The sequence below is a fragment of the Eubalaena glacialis genome, chromosome 4, assembly GCF_028564815.1.
Source record: "Eubalaena glacialis isolate mEubGla1 chromosome 4, mEubGla1.1.hap2.+ XY, whole genome shotgun sequence".
NCBI lineage: Eukaryota > Metazoa > Chordata > Mammalia > Artiodactyla > Balaenidae > Eubalaena > Eubalaena glacialis.
Window position 1 is genome coordinate 134,427,905 of NC_083719.1, and position 20,332 is coordinate 134,448,236.

General features: G+C 42.5%; 2 protein-coding genes across 3 annotated transcripts; both read left to right on the forward strand.

The window, feature by feature from the left end:
• The first annotated feature begins 557 nt into the window (after window positions 1-557).
• THG1L (tRNA-histidine guanylyltransferase 1 like) lies at window positions 558-7,412 on the forward strand. 2 transcript variants are annotated; one of them, XM_061188378.1, is made up of 6 exons: window positions 558-749; window positions 1,579-1,755; window positions 2,422-2,591; window positions 3,405-3,493; window positions 4,700-4,807; window positions 5,886-7,412. In XM_061188378.1, exons 1-6 carry the CDS (start codon window positions 559-561, stop codon window positions 6,045-6,047), a joined length of 897 nt encoding a protein of 298 aa, XP_061044361.1. In that variant the 5' UTR covers window position 558; the 3' UTR covers window positions 6,048-7,412. The 2 variants fall into 2 exon arrangements, with proteins under 2 accessions (XP_061044361.1, XP_061044362.1); XM_061188379.1 differs by lacking the exon at window positions 558-749 and having other exon boundaries at window positions 1,689-1,755; window positions 2,517-2,591.
• Window positions 7,413-9,181: 1,769 nt separating this feature from the next.
• Window positions 9,182-20,090, forward strand: LSM11 (LSM11, U7 small nuclear RNA associated). Its single transcript, XM_061188380.1, has 4 exons — window positions 9,182-9,629; window positions 14,913-15,052; window positions 16,855-16,938; window positions 17,405-20,090. Exons 1-4 carry the CDS (start codon window positions 9,182-9,184, stop codon window positions 17,813-17,815), a joined length of 1,083 nt encoding a protein of 360 aa, XP_061044363.1. The 3' UTR covers window positions 17,816-20,090.
• Window positions 20,091-20,332: the final 242 nt, after the last annotated feature.

Consider the following 20,332-nt stretch of genomic DNA (forward strand, 5'->3'; position numbering starts at 1 on the left):
ACGTATGTTAGAATGAGTCCTTTTAATTAATTATTTTAAGTCACTCTTTGAAATATTTAATGACGTTGGCAAATACTCGAGGTGAGTGGAAAAAATATAAAAATTGTACAGGTGTCTGATTCCAATTTTGTGTATTCCCTGTGTAAACATACATATACAAAAAGAGACCAGAAGGAACCATCCACAGTGCTTTGACAGGGAGAGGGGAGACATGAAGTGTTAATTTTCTTAATTATATTTTTCGATATATCCCACATTTTCTACAACAAATTAATAAATGCTATTTGGAAAGAAAAAAAATCACAAACCTTCAAACTTGGCCAGAAATGAATTTTTTTAAATTTCGTGAGAATGATTTGTTGCAGGACGGAAGGAGACCGGCGAGTAACCATGAGCAGTGCTAAAAGAATGGAACCCTCCTTCCAGTCCCGGAAGTTCACGAAGAACTACAAGGAGAGGCGAGAGAGATGCTGGCTTCCACTACGGCTAGAGCGACCCTGAGAAGACACAGGAACTTCCGAGGCGGAGCTCTCTGGTGCTTTCATTTCCGTGGGGGAAATGTGGGCTGCCGGCGCCGTAAAAGTTCGCGGTTGCTTGGCTGCCACTTCCGTCCCTCTGAGACGGTGCTTGAAATTGGGAGCGGCAATGGCAAAGAGCAAGTTCGAGTACGTGCGGGACTTCGAGGCTGACGACACATGCCTTGCCCACTGCTGGGTGGTGGTGCGGCTGGACGGCAGGAATTTCCATCGGTGAGCGAGCTGGGCTCAGGGCTGCGTGGTTCGCCAGTGCTTCCAGAGAATGCGACACATTTGTCGCAGCCCCTAGCTCATGGTTATCGGGGTAACTCGGCAGCCAGTGAGCGCGCGGCACTGAGCATCACCCTGCGTGCTGGCTACAACCGGCTTGAACGCGAGCTAGGCGGGGTAAACGAGACACGGTGCTCCCCTAGTGAGGAGCTGGCTTGGGGTGTCCATTAGCAAGACTGTGGTGAAAAAAGTCACTCTCGGGCCCATTATTTCAGCTCTTCAACAAATTGGCAAGCTATTTTGGTAGGTATCTTTGAGGGCTGACTGTTCAGCGGCCCGTTTTGGCCTTGCTGTGGGCAACGCTGTAGAGTATGTTGTTTCATTATTAAGTAGCAGGACACATGGACTGGATTCAGGAGGGAAGAAGTCAGAAAAAAAGAAGTGTAGCAGAAAGATGGGAATTTAAGTCTTAAAAAGTGTTACTTTAGTGATGATTATTGTAGTTAATATTTATTGAGCACTTCCAAGGAGCCAGGCATAGTTATATTTGTTATCTCCCTCTAATCTTCAGGAGAATCCTATGAAGTAACTTAATCCCCATTTCACTGAAAAGGGAATGGAGGCTTAGTATTTATGTTCCTTTTTCTCAGTTGGTTAGAGCAAGAAAAACTAGAGTTCTTAACGAAATGGATCAGGTTGTGGCTACTGGAATGTCTGGACTCCCAGCACTATTACAGTATCTTCCTCTTTGAACAGCCTCTTTGATCTGTGGTATTAATGACAAGTACTCTTCCACCCATGCCCTTTTCCCTCTTCTTTTTCCCTTGTGAAGGTTTGCTGAGAAGCACAACTTTACAAAACCTAATGACAGCCGTGCTCTCCATCTAATGACTAAATGTGCCCAAACCGTAATGGAAGAACTGGAGGATATTGTGATTGCGTATGGACAGAGTGATGAGTACAGCTTTGTGTTCAAGCGGAAAAGCAATTGGTTTAAAAGAAGAGCCAGGTAATTTTGTGGCCTAGCTCCTTCAGAATATTTCCTACCAGCATTTGGCTTCTGCTTATGTTAATCACAAACTTACAGACTGTAGTATTTGCAACTGCAGAATGTATGTATATAACAGGTTAGACTGTTGTACTTCCATCTGATACCTGAGCATTCTGTATACCTCTTTAATTTTTTCTCTCTATTCCCCATCACCTTAGCTTCTAGACTGATCTGGCATTGAACATTAAGACTAGAAACAGAAACTAGACTTTTAGTTAAGGAGGATCTGAGTACAAATTAGACAAATCTGATATTTGATTTGGCAGTATATTGAAATTCTCACAGGAGACAGATCATGTAATGAATTGGGATGTTTTTAAAACAATGGTTCCCCTCCTTCCAAAACTTGAAAAAAAACCTCTTGAACCATAAATTCACGTCACATGCTACGGAAGAACATTTGACATTAGTAAATTACTTATAGGACTAGAAGGAGAGACAGGCTGCATTTTAAATATATAACTGAAATACTAAAATAGTTTTTCTTGACCCATCGCATCTTATCTCTTGGCTTGCTGGACAGTTTGTGTTATCTCTCTGTTATACCCACAGACCCTGTCATGGTGTTGAATTAATATCATGTATTTTCTCTTTTCTTGCTCCACCCACTGTGCCTTTTGAAAGTAAGTTTATGACTCACGTGGTCTCCCAGTTCGCCTCCAGCTATGTGTTTTACTGGCGGGATTACTTTGAGGACCAGCCCCTTCGGTATCCCCCAGGCTTTGATGGAAGAGTCGTGGTGTATCCTAGCAACCAGACCTTAAAGGACTATCTCAGCTGGCGGCAAGCAGATTGTAAGTGAAACCAAATAAACAGATGTAGTTAAACTACTGATTCCTTATATTAGAGGTGATGATCTGATACATTTTTGGCCCATGTATTTTGTTTGGAATGCAGTATTTCAAGTTTTAAAAATTAGTTGAAAATACTTGAAAAATTGGCAGGTTTTATGTAAATACTACCTATTTCCAGCTTTTTTTTCTTTTTGGAAAAATCAGAAGATCTGGCAATACTAGGTTTATATTCCCACTTAGTATTGGTCAGAACCTGCGTAGTGACTGCTGCCTTTATACACACAGACACACACACAAACACACACACGCAGGCACACTCATGCACATAGGAGCCAGTGTGCCTCAGCCTCTACCATTCCCTATTGTTCCCTTGGGAACTCTGCTTTACACATCTATGTTTGTGCTGGCTTCAGTGGGTATTCAAGTTGTGACCCTTCCTTACATGACTATGATGAAATGTTTGTGAGACTTTTATTCATTTGGTGTGTCTTGATTTTGCCAGGAGAGCTGGAAGAGAGGTGGGAATAATATAAATCAAATAACTTGGAAAGTATTCCTTAGCTTAATGCACAAGTTAACAGATTTGTGTAAAGCACAACTGAAATGACAGGATAAAACTGTTAGGAAATAAGTTTTTTCTGCTTGACCACTTCCCCCTGTGTTCCCTGTGTATGGCTTTGCACAAGTAATTATATGTCTCTGCGGTCTCTTTACTTTAAAGAGGAGAGAGGTGGGGTTCCAGTACTCTTTGAAGGGTGAATATTGAATAAAGATTCTATGTGCATACACAGTGCCACTATGTTTTCTTTACAGGTCACATCAATAATCTTTATAATACAGTTTTCTGGGCACTAGTACAGCAGTCTGGATTAACACCAATACAAGCCCAAGAGAGATTACAGGTATAAAGATCTTACTGCATTAATACTTAAGGGGGGACAGTTTATGCTCTCTCATGACATTTGGCCTTCTTTTTAAGCTCTTAAATTTTTACGGTTTTGTTTTGAAAAGATATAAAGATCATACTCGTAGCAGGTCTGCTGCTTGCTTGCTTTGTGACTGTGGATAAGTTGTTACTACTCCCTGAGCCTCAGTGTCCTCAGCTGGAAAATGGAATTAATGGCTCTACACTCCCACATGGTAATGCTTAGCTGGAGCTGTGTATAGGCTGCCCCCTGTAAAGGGCACATGGTCTTCTTTTTTTGTCAGCCCCACCTGGCTGCTTCATGATTGTCAATCCCTGCTAGGGACCTGGAGTTTCTTGGGGTTAGGACTCCTGTGTATCATTAAGAGTTTAGGCTCTGGGGGTCAAATAATTGTACTCAGAGGCTTTTGTTTAATTTTATCCTCTCTGCCTTAGTTTTTAATAGGTAAAATGTAGAAAATAGTAGTTCCTACCTCATAGATTTCTGGTGAGAATTAAGTGGCATGATGCATGTAAAACACATAAAGGCTAGTACAGAGCACACTGTAAGTACTTAATAAATACTGGCTTGTGTTATTAGATGACCATGCTACTTGTAGGAAAACTAACTGTGAAATGAGATGATGTGTTGTATTAGCTCCTAATACAATGCCTGGGACGTTATAGTGACGCAGTAAATGGTTATCATTATTAACAATAATGATAAAGTTGCATATGTAGCAATAATAGGAAGACTGGTAGATCTAGCCAGAGTTTGGAAGTGCTGAGATCAGATTTTGATTCTTATACGAATAAGAGCACTTTTGGCCTCGGAAAATTTATATAATCTTTCTAAGCTTCAGAGCTCTCATCTCTAAAATGGAGATGGTTATGAGGGTCAAATAATACAAAAGCTATCTAGTACAGAATCGGTACTCTTACTATTAGTTCCTCTCACCCCATCACAGTAGTGACTTGTAAAGCCAGTTATTTGCTACAAAAGAGAATTTTATGAATTTCGATATTTAAATAAGATTTGAACTGCTTTTAAAATGAAAATTCATTAACACCTATATGATGTTTGATGAAATGCTTCCACTTCTTGATTTGTTGTGGAAGTTTAGATAGAGAGTGGAATGGATAGGTGGGATTAGGGGAGAGAAAAGACCTACAAAGCTTTTTATATCTGTTTTTATTTCTTCAGGGAACTCTTACAGCAGACAAGAATGAGATTTTATTTTCCGAATTCAACATCAACTACAATAATGAGCCACTGATGTACAGGAAGGGAACTGTGTTGATATGGCAGAAGGTAATGCTGTTATGTCTGAGGAAAAACGGAGGTCAGAAGGAAAGCCTGTGCCCATCCCAGGCTTTGTCTTGCCTGCTGCCTGTATGCTGATGTGACCCCAGTCACTAGCACAAATTAGACCCTTTCCAAAACGAGATGCTATAGATTATTATTATGGATGCTTATTTTTTCAGTTTGTCAGTGAACATTGTGATCTGGACTCCCCCGTTCTGTAAGTAGAATCACAGAATTTTAGAATTATTACACTTATTTTTCTATGTCATAAGCTCTCCCCAAATCTAATCAAACCCCTTTAAACAGGTATAGTGCAGATGTGCAGATATGAGAATTTTTGCATTCAGAGAACATTTAAAAAAATAATTTCTCCCACACTGGGTAATTCCATTAAATGGTCCATCCATCCCATGAGAACTATAATATGAGGAACTGATGTTATATGTGAGGGTTCTGTCCCTTGCAGAATGTTTGAGGGCTTCCCTAGACATTCATACTTAACTTAATATTCTGTCCGTGCATTCACCTATATCCTTAATTCTACCAATATTTTTGCTCTGATCCAGCTCCTGGGCATAATGAAGTCTCTAAATTTATTTCCTTCTGTCTAAAGTATTTTTTTCTGAAATGAATGTTTTCAAGTATTAAGGGGTATTAGGTATCCCACTGGCAGCTTCAGCTCTTTTATTAGTATTTTTAAAACATTTGTTTGGCACAGACTCGGATCCTTCTTAATGCAGGTGGGAGAGCAGAAATGTCTTTAATTTTATGGTTATTGCTAACAAGGAACATAGAATCCCTTCTTTGTTCCTAAGGTCTCCTTTCAAAATATAGCAACATAACTTTTTAAAAAAGTATTTTAGTTGTAAAGAAATTCATGTATGGTGAGAGATATACATATATCTCTGATATATATACATATATATATGTATATATATGTATATATATGTTCATATATATATATATGCCTGAAAATACGTATTTGTCAGAAGTATATAAAGTAAAAAAGTAAACTTCCCCCACTTCTCTTCTCTCCCAAACCTACTCTCTAGTTAATGTGTCAATATTTTAACTTTACCTATAGGTGGATGAAGTCACGACAAAAGAAGTTAGGCTGCCAGCAGAAATGGAAGGAAAAAAGATGGTGGTGACCCGGACCAGGACTAAGGCGGTGCCCTTACACTGCGATATCATTGGGGATGCTTTCTGGAAGGAACATCCAGAAATCTTAGATGAAGACAGCTGACCCTTTGCTTTTCAGTACTGGTGTGCTTGACCATGCAGGGTCCCCCAAGTCTCCTGGCCTTAGGTGGCCCTAGCATCTGTGCCATGCAGAACAGTGTTCTGGGAGTGACATGACTCTGGGTGGGAGGGGAACAGAGAAAGAAGGGATGGATGTGGGTGGTGTATCTTGTTCTGCTTTAAGTGGAACACCTATTTTTCAGTGTTGAAACATGGTTCCTTTGGTAGAAGTGCAGTTTTTAAAAAATCGTGGTACTATTTTTATAAAGCAAGAACTATTTTATGCCTTGCAGAATGAATCATTTTTAGATTGTGGTGTAAGTCTTATAAAAACTTGTCAAGCTCTTTTCACCTATGATAGAAGATGAGCCCAAACTTTACTCTCGCCCACTTGTTCTTAACCACAGAATCCAGTGACCTTGGTCACCTTTCCCACCTATCTCCTTGCATTCATCTTTGGCAGACCTGGAGTTAATATGGGTTGATGCCTGCCCGATGCCTCTGAATTCAGGAATTCCAGGGCAAACTGAGGGCTTTGTGCCAATCTCCAGATTGGCAACTTGAGCTGAACAAATGAGTTGTAGTTTGGATGTCCTTGTGTAAACATTCCCTAGATTGATTTTGTGGAGTTGGCAGCCTGCTCATCATGATCCTCTTGCCAGGGGCAATGATTACAAGGCCACTTAACGTCTTTCTAAGAAGAAAGAGAATTACCTGTTTATGTGGGAGAAAGAAAACGTGAGAATGAATGAACGAGGAGGAAGAAACATTTACTCTGTGTCCTCTAGACACTTCAGTTTTGAAAGTCACCTTCCTGTGGACTTCCTGAAAAAGATTCTCAGGTAGCCTCTGTATAATCAGAACAATGACATTTGAGTTGGAGAACAGAGGGGCCAACACTCATCTTGGGGTCACAGGTAGCAGGTGGCAGAGGAGTCCTAATAGTTCTACCTGCCGATGGGCCAGTGGCGTTGGGTGAGGAGCAGCAGGAACTGCACGTTGCCAAGCCGTTGGCCTCTGAAGGGGGGAGGCCGTGGGGATAGGTGGTAGAGAACTCACATCTCCTCTTGTCCTCATTTCATGTTTTAGAGGAAGAAGATTAATTTGGCTCTATAAAGAATTAATTAAGAGACAGCCCACATCCCAGTGCCTGGTCTTGCACTGTAGAATTTACAGCCAAGAAGCAAATGTATTTTTGAAAGGGCAATGGCTGGTCTCATCCCTCACCAATTGACACCCCATCTGTCGATGCCTTTTTTTCCCTTCCTGTCCTCTTCACTTCATGGGAATGGGAGACATGGCTCATGTTTGGTAATTGATAAAATTTCTTTGAGAGAAAAAAATAAAGGTTTCAACTCCCTTGGCCTAATTTTTCATTTGTTTTTTTCATACAAATGCAGTATATGAGTCCGACTTTCATGTGTGTATGTCTTTACATAAGCCAGGCTCACATCCCTTCATCACAGTGGTGGTTCACAGACTTGTGGATGCGACAAATTTACTTGAAATACTCATTTAAAATGCCAGTTCTAAGCTTTCCCCATGAAGATTTTGGGGTTCAAAGGCTTTTGGTGGATAATGGTCAATGTACCACACTTTGTGTAACAAGGCCCAAATATGATATACTTAGGCTAGTACACTGTGATAGGCCAAGTAAGGCAATAAGAATGTAGCTCTTGATTGGCAAGTTTAACTTAATTGTAAGTAAATTATAGCATTTTATATCAAAACAAATATAAGTAGGTATTAGTACAAATTTTCAAGGAAACTACCCACGGAAGTTTTGTGTTTTCTGTGGGTGCTATGTGATACCACAAAGGCTATCACTTGATTTTGTTACAAAACGGGGATGTGCACTTGCTCGTTGAATTGCCAGCAGTTTGCAGGTTTGAGGTTTGTGTTGGGGCAGGGGTTTTGAGCAAAGGAATAACCCGGGTTTACCTATTGAGTTATGTAGTGCTATCAGAAGCATTGTTGGTAGCTTTTTATGTTATCTTTTTTATTTTGCATCGTGTATTCTAAAGTATACTTCACAGCTGTATATTTTCATCCTGCTCTCTAAGAGAATAGTATTCTCTCGGGCTTCCTTTCCAGGTTTTAAGGAAACTTTAAAATATACACAAAAGCAACTAGTATAGAATTAATACCAGTTGATAGCAGTTTGGGAGAGTGGTGGCAATTAGGAAAGTGATTTGTGTGGCCTGTAGGTGACTGGAAACATCTTGGCTCTGCTGGATGAGGGGGTAATATCTGGGCCTTTGGTGTAGAGTAGACTATTACTTTAATATCAAAAAAACAAAAAATGTTCCGCTGAACAGAGGCTCCAAAGTACAACCAGGTTTTGAAAATTTTCCATTATCTTGCCCTCCAATTGCAGCATCCTCATTTCCTCCAGGTGCTTAGCAATGCTTACAAGATCAGTGATAGTGAATTTGCCTTAATACTAGCGTCTTTCTGGTGTATCCGTAAATTTCTTTTTGCAGAGGGTGTAGGAAATGCAGTACCAGGGTCCACCCATCATCCTTCAGTTTCATTGTACACTTAACCAGTATTAGTTAACATTCACAGAGCATTTATTATGCGCTCTATATGCAGCATCTCTTCATTCTTTGGACAATTCTGTGAGGTAGGCAGCCATTTCTATATCTCAGATGAGAATGTAAAGAGCCAGAGAAGCTGAATAGTTGGAGCCCACCTAGGCTAAACCCCAGTGGCACTCAGCATGAGAGCAAACTAGGTCATTCCTTGCCCTCTCCCCACTGCTTCCCGCCAGCGCAAGCTAGGAGTAGAGCGCAGTTCCAGAGAGCAGAGAAACACCTGGGGAGCTTGTTAAGATGCCGGTCCCGGGCTCCACCCCCAGGGAATCCGCACCACTAGGAAACACCCAAAGTGATAATGCTATAGATGGGGGAAACACTGCGTTAGAGCAAATTAACCTCTTCCCCGAACGCTGATGCGCTGCGAGGACCCGCTTGGTTGCAGCCGCTCGCCACACCCCCGGAGGCGCAGAGCGCGGGCAGATGCTGCCCCCCGGCGGCCGCGCCGGCGCAGTGAGACCCGCGTTGCGGCTGCGCAGTGCCGCTCTCTGGCGGCCCCGCTCCTTCTTCCCATCGGCCTCGGCTTGCGGGCCTTTCAAACATGGAGGAGCGGGAGAGGGGGGCGAGGTCGGCTCGCGCCGGCAGCCCTGCGCGCCCGCCCAGCCCGCGGCTGGATGTCAGCTCTGACAGCTTCGACCCACTGCTGGCCCTGTACGCGCCTCGCCTGCCTCCCATCCCCTACCCCAACGCGCCCTGCTTCAACAACCTGGCCGAGTACGAGAGCTTCCTCAGGACCGGGTGCCGGGGCGGCGGGCGCGGACGGGCGCGGGGCGCGGCCGCGGGCTCTGGGGGCCCCGCTACCGCCGCCGCCGGGCCCTTGGGCAGGACCCGCCGCCGCCCGGACATCCCCGCCCCGGACCCCGAGCGCATCCAGCGCCTCCGCCGCCTCATGGTGGCCAAGGAGGAAGGGGACGGGGCCGCCGGGGCGCGGCGGCGGGGTCCGGGTCGGAGCAGGAAGGCGCCGCGCAACGTGCTCACGAGAATGCCCTGTGAGTCCGGCGGGCGGGGCTGGGGCCGGGCCGGGCCGGGCCGGCTGTCGGGAAGGCGGCGGCCCTGGAGGCGTTTGCGGGGTGATAGCGGCTTGGCGCGGGGCTACGTGTATCGGGGGAGGGTCTTGGTGAAGGTTGAAGAGATAATCAGCGACCGTGGGGAGGGTCAGCTTGAGGAGTGAGGAAGGGTCTGCCTGAGCTGCGGGGGAAGAGTGGTAAGGCTGTAGAGGTAATAAATAGCCATGGGGAGTGTCTGCTTGGATAACGTGCGTAAAGGTGATGGGGTCCACGGAACTGCCTACAGAGGTGATGAGGAGCCTGCAGAAGGGATCTGCAGGAGTGATGGGGGGTCTGGAGAGGTGGTGGGCCTGGAAACGGGACATCACAGGGAGGGTTTGCAGAGGTGTTGAGGTCTTGGGACCACGCACGGTGGGGGGAGGGAGGGCACAGCCAATATTAGGGGAGGGAGAGTGTTTGGTCATTGAGATTTGGGGATATTGGGATGCAGTGTGAGGAAATCTGTTCAGGTAGCACAAGAGACATAACCCCATAACCCCTGCACATTAAGTGACAGCTCGTTCTCAGTGTTGTAAGCAGGAGAAGGGCTGCAGGGTGTTGACATACATATGTTCACATTAGCAAGTCACAAGTCCTGGAATGCAGCAGGCACAAAATGCCAGTAAAGCACAGACACTATTTTACAGCCACTCTGCCAGGCTGAGTGAAGGACTGTGTCTGTCAGACTCATACTACCATATGCACAGGTTATTTTATGTTCTGAAGGTGTAAATGGCACAAGGGAATTTCTTGCAGCCTCCTAATAGATCCTTAGAGTAAAGCTGTAAACAGCAGAGGTTGCTAATGTGTGTTAGGTCTTGTATAAATGGAATGAAAACAGCCCAGGGTTATATCTTTGTCATCTGGCAAGCAGTTCTGACATCTGCCCCATGAACACAATGACCTACTTAGCCATTCAGAGCATCTGTATCCTGATAGCTAAATCTTGGCATTATTAAATCACTGCCTTTGGAATGGAGGGTTGTGCTAAGCAAAGGAATATTTTGTTTCATTTCTAGAAATGTGTTTGTTAAGAGAGAAACATTCTGAAAAGCTGAGTGCTGTTAGGGGTGCCTTTGTCGGATGATTTACTATGCCAGAGCATCCCTGCCTAAGCTAGGGTTTACTCCAGTTTGCTTGCCCAGCAGTGGCACAAAGATAGATTATGCATGTTCCTAAATTAAGAGCAGTTTGGGGGACCTTATTTTGCCCATAGTTTTTGCCACTATCAGATCTTTGAAATGCACTCCAAGTCTCAGATGGTAACTTTTATTTCCATTTTGCCAATCATTGCTTTGCTTCCAAGATTTTCAAGAGAAAAGAAATATTTCTATGTGGTGGGTGGTTTTGCCTTTACCTGTGGAGCACTTTGCTGTATTATTGGTATGAAAGTGTGTGAAAGCCAACTTTATTGACTTCCCATGATAAATATATGCCTGGAATCAAAGTCTCAGAATGTGCCCTCGGCACTGAAAATTTTAATCCCACCACTGGAAACGCTTGGGTGTACATGGTAAAGATGAGTAGATAGCACGAAGAGTTGATGACCTTCAGAAAGCAAAAAAAGTACAGAAGCATGGGTGAGGATTAGATTTTTTCAAGAAATAGTTCATGTATGAGGTCAGTTTTAGGTCTTGAAGTTAAAGAAGGGCATGGTTGAAGATAACAGCAATTATTTAAAAATCAGACTATTGAGGTGTAATTTACACATAGCAAAATTCACTCTTTTAAAGTGAGTTTTGACAAGTGCATGGTCGTGAAATCACCCCCACAATCAAGATACAGAACAAATCCTCACCAAAAAGTTTCCTCATGCCCCTTTGTAAGTCAGGTGGTAACTTTATTGTTGTTAATTATAGCTACTATTATTGAGCCAGTATGTGCTATACACAGTGTTAAGCCCTTTAGATGCATTGCATCTCATTTTACCCTTGGATACACTTTTATAGATGAGGAAACTGATGCTCATTGAGTTCAACTACTTGCCCAGCATCACGAAAGTAGTCAGTTTGCCTCTGATCCTGGGTTGTCCCAGTCCAGGGGCTATATGCTTAACCATTATGCTAGTCTCAGGAGAGGAAGAGTACATTCTAATGTTTCCTTGCTTGCTTTGTTTTTGGTGGGTGGAGGGTGCTGCATATGTGGTTTGTGTCCAGATCAGTGAGAACTGAATTTGGGTCCAGAAAGGGATTGGTAGCCAGAATGTTTTGAAGACCAGTCAAAGAGTTTTTCTTTGACTTTGTTATGAGAGAAAGTGGGAACCAAGGTGTATATTCTTAAGCAAAAGGCTTTGTAGGGCAAATGTTTCTAATTGCTGAGTTTCTAGTAGTAAAATGTGTTTGGGGAGGCAGAGTAGAGCACAGGCTCAGGGGCTTGACTGCCTAGGTTTGAATACTTGCTCCTCCACTTTCCAGCTGTTTTACTTTAAGCAAGTTACTTAAACTCTTTGGGGCCTCAGTTTCCTCATAAGTGAAGTGAGGACAATAATAGAATCTAGTTGTGAAGTTTAAATTAGTTAACACATTTAAAGGTTTACAATTGTAATGTTGCCTAGCATGTAGGGAAATTCTCAGAAAGTATTAAATGTCACTGTTTTTATTGTTGTAGATTGTTGTGGTGGTTATTATTAGTTTTAGACTGTCATAATTAAAAGCCCCAGGTCAGAATGCATATAACCTGCCAGTTTTGACTGTTGGCTCAGCTGTTTACTAGGTAAGGAACTTTGAGCAAATTATTTAAACCTGTTTGAGTTGTGAGGCTTAAATAATGTGTATAGAGTTAAACTTACCATAGGGCCTGGCCCATACTGAGGGCTCAGTAAGTGGTGATAATGTTGGTGACAGTGGTGACGATGCTGTTGCTGATGTGGAGGAGGGGAGCTAGGAGAGTCTTGAAGTGAACCAATCATCTGATGAGGCGCTGGACTGTATTGTTGGTTGTGGAAAGAGAAAAGAAAGGGCAGGTCTTAGTTATTGAGAATCTATTGTTTGGACTTAGTATTGGCTACAAGCAGGGGAAAATAAGAGTGGGGTTAAAAATGACCTGGGTTTGGAAGGGTGTGGCCCAAGAGTAATGGCAATGGAGAGCGGGATTTGGAAGAATAACTTTTTCAGAGATAAGCCATATGTGTATGTGTATATATGTGTGTGTGTGTGTGTGTGTGTGTGTATCTATCTATATATATATCTAGAAGCCTGGCTCATATCCATTTGGAGTTTGTCACAAGAACTGCTGGAAAGAGATTCAGAATGTGCCTTCTGATTCAGAATGTGAAGTTCATTTTTGTCTTGGCATTTTGCTCTGATAGGTGGTGCTAGTGTTGTATTTTTGATCACATAAGGAGAGAAATACTCCCTGGAATTACACCTTATTAAATCTTCGGAAGAAAAAAAAAATCAAAAGAAAAGTACAGATGTGAGGGTGGAAAACCTGAGTTTGCCATTTAATCAGAATAAGAGACGGTTGTTAAGATACATGCCTGTCCTTTCTTTCTGATTTGGGGGTGCATGGGGAGAAAAGGGTGCCCCTATTTTCTTTCAAGTTAGAAAAAGAGTGGTCTTTCCACCCTTTGTGGAACATATACATGTATGGTGAGAAAGGGGAGTGAATCTGTATAGGTAAACGGAGTAATCCAGGCATTGTGATCAGTTTCTAAGAAATTGAATTATAAAGGCTTGTTCCTTACATGACTCTAGAAGTTAACTAGTCTAACCTCATTTTATGAATGAGGAAATTTGGGCTTATAGAGAAAAAGTTGCTCGCCAAGTTCACACAACTAGTTATAATGACCTAAAAGTTGTTTACAATGCGTGATTTGACACTGTCTATAATACATATCCAGATATATGTACATACATCCTTATATGTCAAAGGTTCAAAGAATTTTAAAAGATGGCTAGAGGAGGGATAGGTGATGAAGATCAGACCAAGGTTCTCATGTTCCTTTCCAAGGCCACTGTTTTCTGTCACTCTGCCTCCAACTGTGCCTTCTTGCTGAACCCTCAATCTGACAAGCTGCTACTTCTCATTTGCTAAGTCACTTAATCCAAGCATATCTTCTTTTGTTAATTTATCACTGCCATCATTTATAAGCCAATCCATGAGTGAGGGGTAAGGAGGTTAAGAGTAGCCACCTTAGTTATCCAAGTTGAAGTGCAAGACTTTTGTTCTCTTTTATGCCACTAGAAACAAAACAGAGATTTTTTTGTTTGTTTACCATCAATGACAATAACTTCCAAAGAATTGTGCCTTGCAAACTTGGGGGGAAGAATGAGACTGTGTATGTGTGAGTGTGAATGTGACTGTGAGAGAGAGAAAGTGTGTGTGTGTGCACGTGTACTCGCACAGTTTTCTTTAGGGAGGTTTTATGTTGTATAGCCAGCATATTTTGAAGGCTAAGTTAACATGAAATAATAAAAATAAAATTCAACCTTGCTCCCAAGCTCTGAAAAAAAGAGTCCATCATAGTAAAAGCTGCAGTTTATAATCCCAGCATTCCTCCCATGAGTTGTCATACTGCTCTTTTTATATGATGCTTATCAGCAATGTCATAAGAGTCAGATGCTCAGCAGGTGCCTTTACACCAGCAAGGCTTGGAATACAACCAGGCCTCTTTCTCCTAGTGTAAAGATGATATACACTGAAACACTAGTGGCCCCAGAGAGCTTGTGCATGAAGTAGCTCAGACTGGGGAGGCCAAAAGGCCATTCTTTCTTAGACGATTGCATGTGTTTCAGGGCAAATGAGTTACATGGTTCATTTCCTTTAAACCTATGACGAGGGTTTTTGTTCTTTGGAAGGCTGAAGCTGGATATGTGGTTCATGAGATTTATCCTGAAAAACGTTGTCTTAACAGGGCATAGAACTGAGAAGAATCTAGCTGCTGATGCACACATTTAATATAGTATTTCATTTTTGCCCAAAAAAGTTTTAAAATGATGGTGCCTCTTAGAATCAGTGACATCATAGAAATAGGGTAGAGAGGTAGTGAAACATTTGGATGGTAGCCATACAGCTGGTTTATCCATGTTCCAGGGAATCTTGTTTCTGTTCAGTGTGTGTTGCCTACGCTAGCCATTTTGCCCACTGGGCCTTCCTGCTCCTGTGGTGTGGTGGGCACTACACCATGTTGCCTTGTGTTTCTGGAGATGGTTGGGTGGTCTTGGTTGTTAATTCTGGGAATAAGAGCAGGAGTTCATGCTGTGCTGACTGTTCTTCTTGTTTCAGTGCACGAAGGCAGCCCTCTGGGTGAACTCCATCGTTGTATCCGGGAGGGGGTGAAGGTGAATGTTCACATCCGCACTTTCAAGGGACTTCGGGGCGTCTGTACGGGCTTCCTTGTTGCATTTGACAAGTTCTGGAATATGGTAATTAAACTTTTCTCAAGGGGCTGGAGAACCTTCTAGGGATTAAATTTTTCATATATCTCAAGGACCTTATTCAGCAAAACCTCCAGAATAACTTCCCAGAGGAGCTAGAATCTTTGTACTCTCTTGGGCAACAACAGAAAAGTTCCTTTTATTGCTTTTCCCAAAGGCAGAGGCTTTCACCTGGGGTGATTTTGCCCATTCCTCCGTCCCAGGGACATTTGGCAATGTCATTTGTTTTGATTGTCACGACTGTGGGATGGGGTACTACTGGCATCTAGTGGGTAGAGGCCAGGGCTGCTGCTGCACATCCAACAGTACACAAAACTCCGCCCCCCGCCCAACAACAAAGAATTATCTGGTCCAAAATGTTATTAGTGCCAGGGTTGAGAAATCTAGCCTTAAGGAATAATTACTTATTTCATCTTTCAGTAATTTTATGTTGATTTCCTACCAACTAATTTTCATTCATTTAAAAATATTTGCTGACTTCCCACTTTGGCTGGGCACAGTGCTAGGTACAGAAATTTCAGAAAGGAACTTTTACTCTACAGCTTTCGGAAAGATAGATGTGGGTAGAGGGGAAGCAGACATATTAATAAGCCAGACACTTTGCATAGTGTTTCCTTGTGAAGGAGTGTACCACGTGCCCTCAGTCTTCTAGAGGCTTACTGTCTATTTACTAAACATTTGTAGGAGAGGAGGGATATATTGTAGCACAACTATAATATGAGGCAGTTAAAATAACTTTGATGATAATAATAGTTGCTAATACTTATTAAGCACTTGCTATGTGCCAGATACTGTACTAAGGGCTTTATATATAATATCTCAATGAATGAGTTGTAGGTCTATCACTGTTTTATTTCACAAATGAAGAAATTGAGGCTAGCGATTTTGGAAGATTGGTCCCAGATCACACTGTTAGTAAGTGAAAGGACCATGACTTTATCCTTTCTGGCTTCGGAGACCATGTTTTAAGCTGTATGGAATCAGAAAACCTGGATTTGCATCCTAGTTTCACCATTTGGTAGCTGTGTGACTCTAGGCCAAGTAATTTCTCTGAGCCTCAGTTTTCTCATCTCTAAAATGTAGGGAAAATATTTTATTATAATTTTACCTTTGAAGGAAAAGATTTAAAAGAATATATTTGATAACAGTGGTGGTAATCATAATACTGTCAGCTTATATTTGTAGGGTGATTCACACTTTTCAAAGTAATTTCTCATACCTGATCTGATTTGATCCTAACAGCTGTCCTGTGAGGTTGATCTCTCCACAACAAGAATTCACCAGCAATTCTATGTGTTACCCTGGTTAATCTCTATTAATTGCTGTCATAGGACATACAGACTGAAAAGGGAAAAGCAGCAGTAGAGTAGTGTTTCTTAACGTGTGGTCTGAGGCTGTCCTGCATCAGAATCATCGGGTTTTTGGTTAAAATAGAAAGTTCCTGGGCTTCACCGCAGGATGAAGAATCTCTAGGAGGATAGCCTTAGATTTATATTTTAATAAACTTCCTAGATATTCATGCTCCCTGAAATTCATGAACCTCTACCCTGCGTTGGTAAAGGCACCTTACCATAGGGGAAACCCATCTTATATGGTCATAGCCGCTTGGAATTCCTATTCAGAGGGTGCCATGTATTACCATTTGTTTCTGCCCAAGAGCTGAGTCACCTGTTAAGGTTAGTTCTGCTATAATTAGATGTTATTCTGCCTTTTAAATTTTTTCCTGAAAGCTATAAAAATAATATTTGAATGCTACCTTATTTTCCCCCCTTTGGTCTGTTTTTCTCTAGGCACTTACTGATGTGGATGAGACCTACCGAAAACCTGTTCTAGGCAAAGCATATGAACGGGATTCTTCATTGACTCTCACTAGGGTAGGCAGTTTCCCCTGACTTTCTGAGTACCCAACATGCTTTCAAGCTTAGGAATTAAGATCACCGAGCCCAGGGACCAGGGTTTCCAAGTGGAAAAGCCCTATTGCTATCAACCAGGTGTGCCTGGACCACGGTCTTCATTAGTCTCTTCCCATGCATCCAGCGAATCAAAAATGAGTCCATGCTTCTTACTTGCGTATTGTTTGAACAACAAGTTACCTCTTATAAGGTTTAAAAGTCTTTCAGTTTTATACCATAGAAAAAGCAGGTGCCTTTTCTCTTGACATATTTATTGATTTATTTGAGTTATGGCTAGAAATAGAAAATTCGTTACTAACTTTTTAAAAATTGCAAAGCAAGCAGTCCACAGAGCATGATAAAGGAATCTAGTTTTTCTTCTACATATTGAAAGAGAGATGTTGAAAGCTAAAGAGAAGGCTAATACTTGTCATTGCTTTCCTTATAGCTCTTTGATCGACTAAAACTGCAGGATTCCTCCAAGAAGGAAACAGATTCCAAGTCTGCAGTTGAAGACTCCACTCTGTCCAGATACTCCCAGACATCCACCTGGAAGGTGGCTTCAGTGTGGGGAAGAGGAGACACTGACCGGGGTTCACGCAGTCGTTCCCGTTCCGTCCCTTCTTCCCTGCAGGCATCGGCAAGGGAGGAGTCCAGGTCAGAGCTGTCAGGGAGGACTACACAGACAGAAGGGTCGAGTGCGGGAGGTACCTTTTCCAGGGCCACCACCCTTTCCAGGGGCCAGCCACGTAAGAAAAAGCGAAAGCCCAAAGTGGATTACCAACAGGTATTCACTCGACACATAAATCAGATTTTCATTCGAGGCGAGAATGTCCTGCTGGTTCATCTTGCACAGTGACCAGCTCGGCCTCACTTGAGCTTTGGTTTTTAGAAATAAAATGCATGAATCGCTGCTATGCTATATCCTAGTATCCCAGTGAAGCTATTAGTTGGAATGATTCCCTCTGGTCTGGCATGTGCAGAGCATAGAGCCAGGCTCGGGCCCTCTGGGAGATGCGGTCCCTGAAGGGGAAACAGGCCTTGAGAGGGTGGGTGGGTGTTTGCATTAATATCAAAGGCAAAAGCTGTACAGAGGTACATGCATCTTATTTGGTATCGTGGTCTACTTCAGACACTCAAACCAAATACTAGATTTGAATTAGGGAGCATGGTATGAATTGAATTCACACAGACAGTATAGCACGGTGAAGGAAAAAACCACCTCAAAAAGAATGATCCCATTTCTAAAAGCTAGTGCCCTGAGTACTCATAAATTTGTTTCTAAGAGTAGCAGTAGAAATCACTCTGAGCCCTGAAGCCACATCTTGTAACTGACCTTTGAATTTTGCTCTACACCATTCTCTCTTGATCAAGAAATGTAATTTGTTATCTTTTAATATCTATAAGATATAAGAACGCCACCAGTTTATGTAAGAGTGAAATTTGGGTAGGTGGTATGCTCAAAGCGTCTAGCAATGAATGCTGTGTTTTTATCCCTCTCCACTTTATGGAAAGAAATATGGGACCTTGTTGTTGGTCTTCCTCTTGCCAGAGGTAGCTTCTGCAGATGGTATACCAGATGGGACTCTAAGAGGCTCTTGTCCTTCTCTTTCACTTCTGTGGCATGGTGCTAGTGCATGTACCCTGTGTATTGCCCCTCTGTATATGGTGTGACCTGTCCTGTGAGCTTTATGTCAGGAGACTGTGACCTTCATGTCTGGCTTCAAAGAGTTCTGCATGGACTCAATAATACACACTCATCATGTGGCTGAGAGTACTCTCTCCAGGCAGGGCTGGCCCCTGTCTAGAGTATCTTTTAGGATGATTTCCATGAAACAGGGGTGGAGTTTTATTCCCTTGTGTCAGGCCAAAGAGGTTCTCACGAAGTACAACGGTGGTGTCTGTAAGGGACACTTTACTCAGCCTGGCTTGAGTAACAGGAACACTAGACCACCTGCTACTACTTCTGCTTGAACCATGTGCTTTTCCAATCACCAGTGCAAAATAGGCTATATCTTGACACAGACTGTTAGGCAATGTTGACCTTTTGTTTTGTTAGTTTATACATTATTTGGTTTTATTTTAGATAACTTAGGTTCAAAGTGAGAATGATAAATAGCTAACTAGTTAAAACGTTTGAAAAGAAAAACTTCATCTGCTGTATTTGTCGTGTTACTTAAATAAGCCTTCTGAGAAGCGGGTGAATCAAGTTCAAGGAGCTGGGACTCTGGCTCATCATGTAGTGAGAGAGAGCAGACTAACCCCTCTGTGCCTCAGTTTTTTCCCACCAGACACCTACCTCACAGGGGCACTGAGTAAAAGAATTTGGGGAAGGCATTTTAAAGTCTTTTAACACGTGTAAGTGCCATGAGTGATTTTTACTCACCCTGTTTCATAGCTTGGTAAAAGTTCAGTGTTTCATGAGCAAGGTAGGTGCTATATAATATCAGAGAGTAATCTCCATAGGTGTCACAGTTATGATCTTGTTATCATCAAAAAGCAGTGATATCTTCAGGAGCTGTTTTCCATGTTCCGTTCCTTCCTCCTAAGGGACAATGGAAGTGCTCAAAAGAGTATCTTCAGTAAAAGAAGAGGGGTATTTCCTTGCTGCCCCCTCCCCCGCATCCCAGCCCCCACCCTCTTCTGGTCACGATGAGAGGGAATTCCGCTGCACTTTCTGAGGGGTTTATATGGCAGCACCGAAGGAAGGATGCGCACCTAAAAACAACGCATCCCCAAAGGGGCATCTGTGGAAGGTGTTTTGTTTTGTTTATTTGATTTTGTTTCAAAATGCATTTTAAATATACTCTTTAGAGCCAGATTAGGTGCACTAAACATTTAGAGAAGTTCTAGGTTACAAACGCTCGTGAACACTTATCTTTGGAATCTGCCAGTCTAAATCTCTTCTAAACAGTATGTCTAAAATCTCAGTTCCCCAATTAGTAGTTGTCTTGTTTAATCATCAGGCACCCCTGCCTCTACCTCTTTACCAGTCCTCCCTGTTTGGCAGTCGCCATCTGTCTGTCCTCTTGTCCCTCAGCTAGAAGCTGTAATGGTTACTAGATTTTCCCAATAAAGTGGAAATTTGGAATCAAAAGGAATATAATCAACTTCCATTCATTGTAGTGCCTGATTAAATCTAACCTGATTTATTTTAAACACATGCTCATTTTCTAGTTTGCATTTAATTTTCATGTATCCACATAAGGATTGATTTACTGCTTTTCAGCCCAACTTACCAATTCTGGATCTGAAAATTATTTTAAAACTGTGTGTCATCTGTCTTATGTGCCCATATACCCCCATTTATTTGTTTGGTTTGGACAGTGATTCTGGAATGAATATTATCTAGTAAATGTGCTGTTGTGTACAAAGC